Below are 15,136 nucleotides of genomic sequence, written 5' to 3'. Positions count from 1 at the left end.
GTATATTTCAGCAGTTTCTGGGGGATGGGGGAAGGATATGGGTTTCTATTTGACAGAGCTGTTGAAAATAGATGTTCATAATAAAATGGTGTTTTACTTGTAGCTAGCTACACTATCAGTGGAAATTTTGATGTACGTTGATTTGTTTCAGATGGGCTGGAACTGTTTGTCAGTTGAATCATATCTGTTGATATCTACTCCAGTTGTAAATTGTTTTAGAAATAAAATATGTTGACTACTACTTTCCCCAGCTGTTTAAAACAATGTTTTCCATTCCAGTGACAAGCACCAGCGTTCACAACGAAGACTTTCCTCTGTGAGTATAGTTTTTCATGTATTTTTATTTTTGAGATGTATGTTTTTAATAATCACAAACATTCCTGTCTTGATCACTAAAGAAGAGCTTTTCTTCCACCTGTATTGAAAAATGCCCTTTATAATTTTATCAGTAACAACTGGGAAAATCCTCCGTTCACCTCTTGAAAGTCAATCCTGCTGATGTTTTTTTGAGTTCTGTATCTTGCATTGAATCATTAATGTTGCATTTCCTTACCCGTCATGCATTTAAGTCCTTTTTGCTATGAAATATCTTCCATAATGTTTTACTGTAAGAGTGCAGTGGTTTACCATGTTTTGTTCTTGTGCACTTTACTAATTTTGCATCTTTTTTGCAGTTCTGCTTTCTGCTTTTCTAGTTCCGGTTAGCCCTTCAGTAATTTATTGTGGAATATTTCGTCGCTGTATGAAGTTACTACTTAATTTATTATCCTTCGTCATGGACCTCTTCTTAATGCCTTCTCTTTGTTTGCCCTTTGTACCTATTAGCTGTTTTGTTATTTGGCTTTGGATTGCTGATTATTTTTAAAGGGGATTTCATTTTGTATTCAGTATTTGCTCAGTTGCACGGTTCATTCCGGTTTGTTTGCCTGCTTCCCTTTTAAATTAGTTTCATCCCTTTGGCCTAAAGACCAGGGTTATGGCATCTATCTGTGCTGACTGGGTTTAGCTCTCCTACCAGTTCAAGACCTTGGTTCCAGGTCCCTGCAAGCAAACTTTGGCCCATTTGTTTCCGTCCAGATGGCAGGATTTCTTCAATAGCTTTATGAACCCTCATCCACTTATCTTTTCTTACTCCTCCTTTACTTCTCAAAGTACTCTTAAATATTTCATGTAATCCTGGTTATTCAGATGGCTCTGATAATTTACATTGCCTCCTTTCAGATATGTAGATCCCAGCTTCAACACAAGTATTTAAAAATCTATAGTAGACTTCTCCAAGAGTTACCAGCAGTTCACGTTGTGGAACTTATTGCCTCTAGGTTTTTCTTCAGCAATTCATAATATACACGTATCGCTGTCCTGAACTACTTTTCTCAAACATTTTTTCTGACTCTGTGTTTGATAACCTTGATGGTATACTTCCTTCATTTGACCCACCTGCTTGTGGTTAAAAACCCTTCATTGTGGTTGACATTTGGGAGACGCATGGTAAATGTTACCAGTGTATATCTCCAGGTTTCTACATGCTAAAATCTCAACACTTTTATTCAGGATTCTTTTGTGTCCCAAAATCGTTGGTGTCACAAAAGCAATCTGTGACCTGTTGGAAGAAAAGGGAAACTGACGTGTGTTTCTTCCGGCCCACCCCTTGGAGCTGTCCTCTTCTGTGATAGGGTGCTGGGAGACAGACAAACCTGCAAGTGATATTGTGGGAACCTGTCCTGACCCTCAAATTTAGCACACGCACAGGGTTTTTAATTTTAATTCAATTTTAACTTTTTAATATTTAAATTTGACGTTTTAATACAGTTTTAGGAGCAATAAAAGTACATCCGGGGATCCTTTTTTGGCAAAAGAATGCGGGCTGTTATGAGTTCTGTTATAACAAATGCAGGTGGGTCTCAACCTTGTGTGGACACAATGTAGGCTAGTGTGTTCCGATGTCTTGCTTGAGGGCCGCATGATCATTGCGTGTACTGTATGTGCTGTGTCCTGATTGGTTATGTGTTCCTAACTCCATATGGCATGTTGTTTTCTGAATTTACACATACTTCTGCCAATGTGTGCCTTATTGAGGCCAATTTCCCGGGCCTTTGTGATGTTGCTGCGCTTATCTTGGGGATGGACCAGAGTTTCCTGTTCACGCTTTTGTCTGCCTGCTAAATGACGCCCCACCTCCGCCTGGACCTCTTCGTCGAGAAACTACTGGCGGACATGTTTGGGAGAGATTACTTCACCCCTAGGTTTGTGATAGTGCGCTCACTGTTCACTGGGCCCTCGACCGAATCCAGGTCTTCCTCCGCGGCCCATCATTGACCGCATAATGAACTTCCATGACCGGGACACTGCTCTGCGTCTCGCCAGAGAAAAGGATAACAAAGACTGGCAGGGCTCTAAAATTGCGCTATACCCAGACTGTAGGAGAGTAGGGTCTGCTATCCTATGGTCACCCCAAATTTTTGCTTTTGCTTCACTGGTTTTATGACTTAGTGTGGCTGTGGGCCTGCTAATCAGACCCACAGCCCTGCTGCTCTCTCCCTAAATTAATGCCAATGCACACTAGGTGCATTACCAATTGGAACTGGTTCACCTTATTGGACCCTGTAACAGTGTACCCCAGGTACCCAGGGCATAGGTGTATCCAAGGCCTACCAGGGGCTGCAGCATGTATTCTGCCACCCCTGGCCTGGCCTCACTATTTGACACAACTGGCTGATCACTCAGCTGGGGTAAGTTGGTGTAATCACCTCTTACTTAGATATAGTATACCTATATCTAACATATATGGACACATGGTAACCTATCAGTCACTCCTATGGCAGGCCTTAACAATCCTGGAGGCAGAGTGCTTGGTTTCATGTGAGATGGTGCTCTGGCATGAGCTGAGCCTGTCTGCAGCTTTCGGAACAACGTCCTTTAGCTGTTTCATGATATTGCCATACCATATACTCTTAAGTGCATTATGTACCTCGCGGTCAAATGCTAACTTTGGTTTGGCTTTATCAAAACATGTCGAGTAAGGTGTCATACGATTTGGAATACTACCCCCTCGCCAGTTCTGGTGACGGGGGTAGCATTCCACCCTTCTAGAGGGACACGACATGTACCTAACCTGAAATCCGGGTAAAGTTAAACAGAGCCTCCGCATCACAAAATGGATGCTGCCACCACAGACACAAGTCTGCCCTCCTGCTACTGGGAGTCCTTCCAGCTTGGGAGGTGTGGACAAAGGGTTTCCTGTCAGGGGAGGTGCTTGCACCACCCCAGACAGGATTTTGTGTAGTGGGTTAGGGAGGGCTGAATAGATTGAGACATGCCTGGGGCACACAAGGTGTCCCTGTGCATATGCCAGTTCAAACCGGAGCTGGGGCTCTCCAGCCCCAGTCCTGGTGCGAAACTGGACAAAGGAAAGGGGGTGTAACCACCCCCTTCCTGGTCCCACCCAGAGGAGGGACCTAGCAGGTAATCCGGCCCCTAGATTTGGAATAAGAGTAGGAGCTGTGTCCCAAGACTTCAGATCATCCTGAAACTCGACTTAAATAAGAAGAACTACTGGACTTCGACGTTCTGCTGCACAGAAGACTGAAGAGAATCTCCCTTGTGGCCAAGGAGTGACCACCCTGTGAATACAGGCACCATCCAGCAACTCAACGACTGCTTTGCCGCCGCCTCTCGCCGGAGACCGAGCCCAGAGCCCGACAAGACCCAGACTCCCAGACATCTCTGAGCCAGATCCACAGTCCCTGCAAAGAAGAGACCCGTGGAGGCACCAAGAGACGTGGGACCGGCCATCTTGAAACGTCCACGACAAGCTGACTGCGCAGCACCTGAGGCATCCTCAACGCTGTGCTTTGGGCCCTGAGAAGCCCCAACACCGAGCCGCATTTGCACCAAAGATCAGCCCTCCAGCATCCACGAGAACTGCGTGGGGCCCTTTTGCTTTTTGCCACTCGACGCGTCATCCCGGTTACTGGCCCGTTGGCTAGTGGCCATCTTGGCGACGAAATCTACGAACAACACCGCTGGTCTGGTTGCCCCAGGCTGGCCCTTGCTCCTGTGAAAAGGAGCAGCCCCTCTGACCTTGCTGGTTAGAGCACCAAGCTTGCATCGATTCCTGCGTGGCTTGCATTAGCCAAGGCCTGTTTGCTCCGATCAAGAAGCCGACACCACCATCAGCTAGAGCCTTCGTGGGACAGTTCGTGCGTGACTCCTGGTCGTCGTCGATCCCTTCACCTCCACGTGGCTGCGGAGACTAGCTTCCCTTCTTCACCTGTTGGCACCCGACATCGTCTGGTTCCTTCCTGGTCCCACGCCGGTCACTGGCTAGTGACTTTGAACACTGTCCCCTCTGCTTACAGGTCGTCTACTCTTCAGATCCACCCGAACTCTTCCTGCCTGGCCGCCTGCAGCATCTTCATCCTCAGGCTCCATAGACCTGCACGACGAAACCCGAAGCACTTTGACCCCTATGCACCCGCTTCCTGTGGGTGAGGTAACGCTGGCACTCCGGTGCTCCTGGGTAGAGAAACATCTCTAGTGTCTAGGTTTCAAGTTGTTAGGTTCTGGTCCACCCGGAAGACTCCTTTTTCTTTAACTTTGTGACTTTTACGCACCCATTGAAATCAATAGGTGCACGCGTGTAACTTTTCACACTGCACACGCATCCTGTGGGCCTCCTGGTCACTAACTACAGTTAGCTCCTTGTCGTCCCAGCGATTCCCAAGGCCCTAGGCCTTCCTCCCTTTCTATTTGTGGTTCTTATACCACTATTTTAGTATATGGTTTAGCTGGCCACCTGGCCCATCCATAATTGTGCAACTTTTGTATATTTAAACACTGCCTTGTTTTAACGAATGTGCTTCTGTGTTCATAAAGAGTATAGGGGATACTTTTTAAGTAAATAAATACATATATATATTTTGAATATATATCTGTGTGGTGTCCTTTCATTTGGTATTCAAGGAGGTTACATATGGTAAAACAGCTGGCTTCACATGACCTCAAGAGTTTAGCCTGCAGACTGCACTGTCCACGCTACCACTAGGATAGCTGGTCTATCAAGGTTGACTTCAACCACCACCATAAGGGTTGTTTGGCATGGTACAAGGTGATCACTAGAATTAGTGAGCAGCATATACCAGGCCAACTTCTCACACAGACTTTCTTCTCATGGTACAGGAGGCCCGTCGCAAGTTCAATGGCGTCAAGGCCACCCTCTGTAACCTAGGCATGCGATATGGCATGCTCTATCCTGCGAGGTTGAAGGTTGACCTCGGCGGCCGTACACGCATCTTTGATACCCCGACAGAATCGCAATACTCGCCCAGGGGTAGACGGAGGTGGGTCCTCGCCCCTGGGTAGCGGCTCCAACGCAAGCATGGAGCTGTTTTCCAGCTCAGGCACTAGCTGATCATTGCACTTTATAAGATACCGTTTAATGACATTAACAAATTGGGATATCTATGTTCAGTTCATCAGTATGGTTTCAATGTCTGCTTAACTGGAATGGCATTGCCACCCCCCACGGTGTACACCCTTGGTTAATTTCTGGTTATTTGTATATACCTTGTTAGGGTTTTCGCACGTGCAGCGCAAAATCGATTGGTATATTGGGCTACGTTTCAAGTTTGGGGTAATGTCTCCTTTTCTGAAAGAGACTGGGTGGGGGGTGGTAAGTTAGAGTTGATGCACAGTTCACGGGAACATGGCTTAGAGGTTCTTATTTGGATACAGGCATGCTTGTTGTCACATTTGATTTTCTTAACTGCTGCACATACATGACACGTTTGGGCTTGTCCATCATGACCTGGAACGTTAGGGCCCTAAACGACAACCGTAAAAGGAGGCAGTCGCTCCATTACCTCATCAGGCACAATGTGGATGTGGCTTATATACAGGAAACGCATTTTGTCCCAGGCAGACCCGTTCCGATTTGCTTCAAGCTGGGGCTCACACTGTTTTGTCAATTTCAGCAACTACGCTAGAGGTATGGCCATACTGATTCACAGGCGAGTACACTTTAGCTTGGACTCCATTGTTAGAGATAAAGGCAGATACATACTGGTCACGGGAATGATTGTGGGTCTTTGGGTGGCATTGGTATGCATGTACGCCCCAAACACTGATTCACCTGACTTTTTCCACGCACTACAAACACAGCTATTAAAGCTCGATCCCTGTCTGTTCCTGATTGGGGGGGGATTTCAATCTACTCCTTAATCCTACACTAGATAGCACGGCATCCACCCCTGACAGTAAACCGTGCTCCAGACGCGTTCTCGCGGGCCTCTGCCAACAGCTCTCTCTAATTGACATCTGGCGCCAGCGCAATCCCACCCGCACTGACATTACGCTGGGAAGCACAACACCTGGACGAGAATTGACTGTTGGCTGGATTCCCCGGCTGCCTCTAACTGGTTTCAGACTCTTGAAACGCTCCCTAGAACTTATTCAGGCCACTCTCCAGTCCAGCTCTGTCTCCAGATCCCTCTACCGGAGGAGTTTGAACGCAAATGGCGCTTCCCGAGCCGAGCACTCCTTGATGATTTGTTTAAGGAAGAGGTACGTGAAGCTATCGAAGATTACTTCACTATAAACACTGGTTCGGTAGATTCACAGGCGTTCTTATGGGAAGGCTTTAAGGCGCACATACGGGGAGTGTGCATAGCTAAACATTCGGGTGTGCTGAAAAGCTTTTGCACCACCATCTCCTGTATTTAATGTGAACTCGCTGCCTTAGACTCTGCCACCATGTACTCCTCAATCCCAGACACATCAGGCCGGCGACTCGCTCTGTTGATCGAATTCCGCAACACCACGGACCGTGAGATCCTATTCGTATGTAAATACCAAACAGCTGGATGGTATGGAGAGGGCGAACGTCCGGGCAGGGTGTTGGCACAGATGTTGAGGCCTCCATATAACAAAGCATGGATCACTGAGATACACTTGTCTTCCGAGCAGACGCTCCACTCCACTTCGGAGATCCATGAGGAGTTCTTAGAGTACTTCACTGCCCTGTACTCCACTAGAGCCGGAAGCGACCTTTTGGCACAGGAGATCTACCTGTCGGAAATGGCTTTGGTGTACCTGGAAAAGGATATGCAAGATTTTCTTGCCGATGACTGAAACTGAAGTCCTGGGTGCCATTGCCACCCTCTGTAACTCCTCCGCCCCGGTCTTGACGGCTTCACCGGGGACTTTTATATAACCTACAAAGATCTGCTGGCCCCGCAACTGATAGAGGTATATGCAGAGGCCCTTGAGAAGCAGATGCTGCCCCCTACGCTTCGAGAAGCGGTCGTGGTCCTTCTCCCCAAACCTGGTAAAGACCCCACGCTATGTGGTTCGTAGAGGCCCTTGTCCTTCTTAAACTTAGATTATAAAATATTTGCAAAAATAGTGACCAATCGTCTCTCCCAGCTAATGGAATTCATAATTTCCCCGGCCCAAGCAGGGTTTATCCCCCCCCCCGTCGATCCACTTCTTTAAATCTTAGAACACTTTTTTCGGTCCTCCACACAATCGATCCGTCGGTTCCGGCGGCGGCCATTTTATTGGACACTGAGAAGGCCTTTGATTCTTTAGAACGGCCCTTCTTCTTTGCAGTAATGTGACGTATGGGCATGCAGATGGGATTTATGGCCACCACCGCCGTACTATAAAGCAGCCCCACAGCTCGGCTCTGCATAAACTGCGCTCCGTCTCATCCTTTCTCTTTCCCGTGGCACGCGGCAGGGCTACCCCCAATCGCCCGTGTTATTTATTTTAGCCATGGACCCTCTGATCTGGCACTTCCAGGAAAGGCATCTACAAAGGGGCTTACAGTTCAACACTGCCCCCCCCTTCAAGTTTTTCTATATGTGGATGACACCATCCCCTACGTTAGAGACCCCCGGATTAACCTAGAGCCCCTCATTGGAGAAATCCTCCGTTTCAACCTCTTCTCCGGCCTATGCATAAACTTGCGCAAGTCAGTGATCTTCCTACTCCCCTCCAGCACGACCCCCTGGGAATGCAAATTCCCTTTGGAATTGTGCGCCGACTCAGTAAGTACTTGGGCATCCATATACATCTTGACACTGCCCAGATCGTTTGACTCAATTATAGTCAAGCTATTTCTACACTCGAGGCTCAGATTGAGAAATGGCTGCACTTACCCTTGTCCATAGCGGGTCGGGTTGCAATTCTTAAAATGATAGAACTGCCTAAATTCTTGTATCTCTTCAACAATATTCCTATCCCCCTTACTAATGGCTTTTTTTACGATTGTGCACACTCCTTATACGACTGGTATGGGGTGATAAACCAAGCTTGCCTCCGCTGGTGAACTCTCACCCTACCTTACGACAGAGGTGGCTCTAAAGTTCCAGATTTCCAACTGTACTATTCAGCAGCTCAGTGCAGTTATGCCTATTCTTGGTTCCACCCAGACGTGTGGATCCCCTATCTTCGCCCAGAGGTGGATTTTGTCCTCCCGTAACGGCTATCGACCGTGCAACCCAAAGGGGTTCCCAGGAACCCCACTGACATACAGACAGTTTCCACCACAAGCTGTGCCTGGGACAAGCTGCAACAGTTCACCGCTGCTCCTTTATTATACTCTTCCGCCTTGCCAGTCCCAAACGCTCATTGGTTGCCAATCACTGGTGAAAAGCTGATCCAGCGCACCTTAACCAAGTTTGACATTACTTCACTGCGGGACTTCTATCCGAAAGGGGCATATTTTTTCACCATCAGAGGATGCCCGCTTTTAGGCCGGCACATTCATGGACAACTTCGTACTAAGTCGCATCTGTTCTGCACTGCGCGTCGCCCTGCCTGGCTTCCCCCTCGAACAGGAATCCTTCCACCTCTTAAAACTCATAATAGACAGCCCGAATGGGGCACACCTCCTTTCCAAACTGTTAGACCCAGCCTCGTGGCATGGCCATCCCTGTCCCCGCACCACATATCCTGACCCATGCACCTCATGCAGCCCCCGAGTACACGGCCTAGCCGATCCTTCCCACCAGAACACACACACACCCGACCCGGACTTCCCCATCCGTGGCCTTCCTCCTTTCGGCCACACCGGGCCCGCGTGCCCACTTCATGCACCAAGATGGCCGCCCGGCCCCAGCGCGACCCTGGCCTAGAGGCGCCACTCCGGCTGGAGGACATCGCGCTCCCATTGGGATGAGAGAGGGAGGAGCAGTTTCCATCGCACCTCTGAGCTCCCCTGGGAAGGTGGGTTTCGATCGGCCCTCCGGCCTCCCCGAGGGCTGGCTCCACGCCTGCTGGGTGTCTGGGACTCCTCCCGACCTGGCCCTGAAAGGATCAAAAGACACTGGCAGGAAACCCCGACAAGCGACCCCCAGGTGACAAGACCCCTGCCTGCACAGACTCCGGACATCAGAGAGGGGTCGACCTATAACAAGGGGTGCCCTGGGACTATCCGGCAGATTCGCCTTTGGAAACACCTGAGCCCTGCTGAGTGACTCGCGGCTCCCTGAAGATCGTAAGACCTCCGAACTAGTGCTTGAGCCCTGCTGAGTGACTCGCGGCTCCCTGAAGATCGTAAGACCTCCGAACTTGTGCTTGAGCCCCGCTGAGTGACTCGCGGCTCCCTGAAGATCGTAAGACCTCCGAACTTGTGCTTGAGCCCTGCTGAGTGACTCGCGGCTCCCATCGACTCTCCTGGTCCCGCCGGACCCCGACGACGACAAGCGTATCCCCCAGCTCGAGGATTGTGAACTGTGCGCCGGGTACGCCCCCTGCATTTGATCCATAACCACAAGGACTGTCCCGCTACCTCCTACCCCTTCCCGAGACTCTGTGAGCCCGTGCTCTACTTGTATATACTTGCCGTGCGGATCCTAAAGATACTACGAATCCGATTTGATAAAGATTTGTTCTTAAGAACCCACGGTGTGGCGTCTCTTTGTCGTGTGGTGCCGAGTGTGCGATCCTAGATAAAAGATTCCTCCCTTGAGGAGTCTCCCGCCAGTGCCCGGCTACGATACCGCGAGGGTTGGTCTCAGGCTAGTCGGGGCCCCCTCCGGGCTCCTCTGAGGTCGCCTTCTAACATTGGTGGCAGCGACGGGATTCGGGCCCATAATCTAGAGATCGTACCGTGAACGGCTGACGCACCACCGACGAAGATGGCAGAAGGAAACGCCATGATTCTCACAGAAAACGACACCAGTACCGTGTTCCAGGCGGAACAACTGGAAGAGTACACACACACAGAGAACTGAAGCAATTTTGCAAAGAACTAAAAATCGCTACCACTGGTCTCAACACCAAAGAAGATGTGCAGAAGGCACTAAAAGCTTGGGCGGATTCTGGAGCCCCCCACCCAGAAGGAGCGGTGGAGCTCAAAGACGAAGCTGGACCCTCCCAAGGAGAACTCAGCAGCAACCAGGTGCGAAGCTTCGTACCAGACTGGGGCCTATCCCCGGAGGAACTCGCAGACCGGGAGAGAAGTCGCCATCACGAACTCGAATTGGCCAAACTTAAAATCGAGGGCGAGTTGAAATTAGCGGAGAAAAAGCTAGCAGTGGAACAGATGCGAGCTAGAAGAGAAGAAACTCCAACGGGAACACAAAGGAAGGAGACTTCAACTGGAGCACGAACGCAGCTTGAAGGAAATCGAGCTCAAAGCAAAAAGCGAAGAAGCACGGCCCCCGGGAAACCGAGGGGCGGACTCCTCGGCGGAGCAGAAGGTCCACATTCCCAAGGATGTGGTCAAAGAATATTACAAAAACGATGACATCCAACAGTGGTTCAGAGCCTACGAGGTCGCCATGACCTCCCATCGGGTCCCGCAGAAGGATTGGGGGGGCCGGGTTGTGGGGACGATTTCTGAGCGAAGGGAGAGACACCCTGCTCGACCTACCAACCTCCATGCAGACCTCCTACAACCACATGAAAGAGGCCCTCCTCACAAGGTACGGCCTCACCCCGGAAATGTACCGCCAGCGGTTCCGGGGCTGCAGGAAGATCCCGGGCACCACCTGGGTGGAGTATGTAAACTTCTTCAGCCGTGCATTCGATGGGTGAATCAAGGGCAGCAAGGTAACCACCCTAGAGGAACTAACCGACCTCATGTTGTGGGAACACCTGGCTGCGAACTGCTTTGTGGAACTACGCCAGCATCTGCTCGACAGCAAGCTCACAGATCCGAGAAAGCTGGCTGTCAAGGCGGATCGCTGGACCAACACCCGGGTCTCCCGGGGCCCCGTAGGGGAGTACCCCCGAGCCAGTCAGGGACCACCCCGCCAGAGAGGGGGGGGAACCAGGGAGGGCAGAGAGAGTCCCAGTTCAGTCCCCCAAAAAACCAACCTCCGCCTTTCCCGGCGCCCCCACCAGCTGTATCCGGCCCACCCATGAGACGGGGGCACCGGGTGACCATCACTTGTTTCCGCTGTCAGAAGCCCGGGCATTACGCCAACGACCCTGAATGCCCCATGGCCCCACACATCACCCCGACAACACCCCCCCGCTAGACAGATAGCCAATGTAGCACTGGGGGAGGAGGTTGAGGAGACCGTAGAGTGGGAACCCGCCGCCATGGCCCTAGCATCATTAGGAAATAGAGAAATGGTCCCTGGAAGCCTCCTGCCCTCCAACACGAAGAAATATGGGCAGCTCGTAATGATCAATGGCCACCAAGTAGAGGCCCTTCGTGACACCGGGGCCAGCATCACCGGTGTCCTCAGTCATTTAGTCAACGAAGATCAGGTCCTCCCCAACGTCTTTTGCCCGGTGATTTCCGCTGACAATACGGAAAGTCTGTGTAGGGTAGCCCTGGTGCCTTTTGAATGGGGAGGGGTGGTCGGTAAACTGAAAGTCGCAGTGAGAACCTCCCAGCCAGTCGACTGTCTCCTGGGGAATGACCTGGAAAGTTCCCCCTGGAAACAAGTCGAGCGCAAGACCCACCTAGGGATGATGGGTCTCCCTGAGTGGGTGTGCGCCACCACCCGATCTATGGCAGCCCGGCTGACCCCCCTTGGGGAAGTCGAAGGCGCCCCGACCACCGAAGACAGGATGGTCCCCGCCGAGGGTCCCCACGTCCCCCCACAAGGAGGGTCGGTCGCCAGCGACGAACCCCCACCTTCCGACTCCGCACAGGTCACCGAGTTAGGCGATCTGCCCGAGTTGGCCCAGTGGCGCCACGAGGGGGGCCCCTCCCGAGAGGAGTTCTGCCGGGAACAAGCTACCTGTCCTTCCCTGGTCGGGCCCCGGCAACAGGCAGCGTCCCAGGCCGCGGGCGACCAAACTGGAACGCACCGGGTGTATTGGGAACATGACCTTTTGTACAGCGAGCAGAAGTCGGTGGAGCTAGGATCCGCCCGGGTGCTGGTGGTACCCCTACGCTTCCGAGACCTCCTCCTGGGCTTGGCCCACGAAGTCCCCCTCGCAGGCCACTTGGGCCAGGACAAAACCTACAGTCCCCTCGTGACTCACTTCTACTGGCCCAGAATGAAAGCGGATGTAGAAGCCCACTGCAAGTCCTGTCCCACGTGCCAGGCTAGTGGGAAGAGCGGAGGAAAGCGCAAGGCTCCCCTCCAACCCTTCCCTGTCGTCAGTACCCCTTTTGAACGGGTCGGGATCGACATTGTGGGGCCCCTGGACCCCCCAACCTCCCATGCCACCCGATACCCTGAGGATCATGCCACCCGATACCCTGAGGCCATACCCCTGCGCACCGTCACAGCCCCCGTGGTGGGCCGGGCGTTGATGGGAATCTTTTCCCGTATGGGTTTTCCCCGCGAGGTCGTGAGCGATCGCGGTACGAACTTCATCTCCAAATACATGACGTCCCTGTGGCAACAATGTGGAGTGTCCTATAAGTTCACCACCCCGTACCACCCCCAAGGAAATGGCCTGGTAGAGCGGTTTAACTGGACTCTGAAGGGGATGATCGCGGGCCTAGAAGAGCCCCTCCGGCGTAAGTGGGACGTCCTGCTCCCCTGCCTCCTGTTCGCCTACCGGGAAGTCCCCAGAAATCCTTGGGGTTCAGCCCCTTCGAGTTACTCTACGGGCACCCCGTCTGGGGGCCCCTCAGCCTGGTCAAGGAAGGGTGGGAGGCGGCGCCCAGAGGCCCCCCCTCGCCCCCCCCGAGATGTGTTCCGATACGTCCTGACCCTCCGAAACCAGACTAGGAAGTTCCGAGAGCTGGCCGAGGCCAACCTGGAGGCGAGCCAGGAAGAGATGAAGCGCTGGTACGACCAGAACGCCACTCTGGTCGAGTTTCAGCCGGGCCAGCAGGTATGGGTCATGGCCCCCGTGAAACCTTGCGCCCTCCAGGATAAATGGACCGGGCCCTTCAAAGTCGTTGAGCGGAAGAGCCAGGTCACGTACTTGGTGGACGTCCAGTCCCCCCGGGACCCCCTCCGGGTCCTTCACGTGAACCGCCTCAAGCCTCACTTTGTGCGGACGGAACTGAGCCTCCTGCTGGACACCGATGACGGGGCCGAAGAGGAGTCGGATCCCCTCCCTGATCTCCTGTGTACCAAAGAGACGGATGGCTCAGTAGAAGGCGTGAACCTCTCCCCATCCCTCACTTCCCAGCAACGTGAGGATTGCCGCCAGCTCCTAGGGCAGTTTTCCGACCTATTCTCTCTGATCCCCCAAGTCACCAACTGGTGTGTCCATGACGTGGACACCGGAGACAGCCCACCGGTGAAACACCGAGCCTACCGAGTCCCTGATCGAGTCCGGTCCTGCATTCAGGCCGAGGTCTCGAAGATGTTGACCTTGGGAGTGATCTAACCCTCAGACAGTCCCTGGGCCAGCCCCGTGGTCCTGGTCCCGAAAGCAGCTGCCCCCGGTGTCGCCCCAGAGCTCCGCTTCTGCGTGGACTACCGGGGACTCAATGAAGTCACCTGAGCCGATGCCCACCCCATTCCCCGAGCCGACGAGCTCATTGACCGACTCGGGGCTGCTCGGTTCCTCAGCACATTCGATCTCACCTGCGGCTATTGGCAGATTGTGCTCACAGAAGGAGCCAAGGAGCGGTCCGCCTTCTCCACCCCGGATGGGCACTATCGCTTTCGCGTGATGCCCTTCGGGATGAAAAATGCCCCGGCCACCTTCCAGCGACTGGTAAATAGAGTCCTGGCCGGGCTGGAACAGTTCAGCGCTGCCTATCTAGACGATATCGCAGTTTTCAGTGCCGAATGGAGTAAGCATCTCCAGCACCTCCGGAGGGTGCTAACCGCCCTGCGCCAGGCAGGCCTCACCGTGAAAGCCAGCAAGTGCCAGATTGGGCAAGGTTCGGTAGTCTACCTGGGGCACCAGGTCGGAAGCGGCCAGGTCGCCCCTCTACAGCCCAAGATCGACGCCATCCTAGCCTGGGAACCACCCACTACCCAAACAGAGGTCCGAGCCTTTCTGGGCCTCACGGGCTACTACCGGAGATTCATCCGGGGGTACGGCAGCCTGGTCGGTCCCCTCACGGAACTCACGTCCAACAAACAACCCAAGAAAGTGCAGTGGACCTCTGCCTGCCAAGAGGCGTTCGATGCCCTGAAAGCGGCCATGTGCACTGCCCCCGTCCTCCAGGCCCCCGACTACTCCAAGGAGTTTGTGGTGCAAACGGACGCCTCCGAGCATGGGATTGGGGCCGTCCTGTCCCAGGTGAATGACCAAGGCCTAGACCAGCCCGTAGCCTTCCTCAGCCGAAGGCTGTTGCCCAGAGAACAGAGATGGAGCACCATCGAGCGCGAGGCGTTAGTCTGGGCCCTCAAGAAGTTACGCCCTTATCTGTTCGGCACCCATTTCAAAGTCCAAACCGACCATCGCCCCTTGCGATGGCTCATGCAGATGCGAGGAGAAAACCCCAAACTACTGCGGTGGTCAATCTCTCTCCAGGGGATGGATTTCACCGTGGAACATCGCCCTGGTACTGACCACGCCAACGCCGATGGCCTCTCCCGGTTCTTCCGCCTCAGCGAAGAGAACCCCCAAGACGATGGGTAGTTCTCTCCGGCTTTCAGCTGGGGGGGGACGCGTGTTAGACCCGGCCTCGTGGCATGGCCATCCCTGTCCCCGCACCACATATCCTGACCCATGCACCTCATGCAGCCCCCGAGTACACGGCCTAGCCGATCCTTCCCACCAGAACACACACACACCCGACCCGGACTTC

At 52.9% G+C, this 15,136-nt stretch overlaps 1 protein-coding gene across 1 annotated transcript in view; it reads left to right on the top strand.

The window, feature by feature from the left end:
- Positions 1-15,136, top strand: part of KNL1 (kinetochore scaffold 1) — a 598,022-nt gene that overhangs the window by 47,099 nt on the left and 535,787 nt on the right. Inside the window, exon 3 of the mRNA XM_085626857.1 lies at positions 280-316. Within this exon, the coding sequence (XP_085482983.1) occupies positions 280-316 (37 nt within the window). The remainder of the gene's footprint in view (positions 1-279; positions 317-15,136) is intronic.

This window comes from Triturus cristatus, chromosome 9 (genome assembly GCF_964204655.1).
Source record: "Triturus cristatus chromosome 9, aTriCri1.1, whole genome shotgun sequence".
Taxonomy (NCBI): domain Eukaryota; kingdom Metazoa; phylum Chordata; class Amphibia; order Caudata; family Salamandridae; genus Triturus; species Triturus cristatus.
This window is presented reverse-complemented; position numbering and strand designations above follow the sequence as displayed.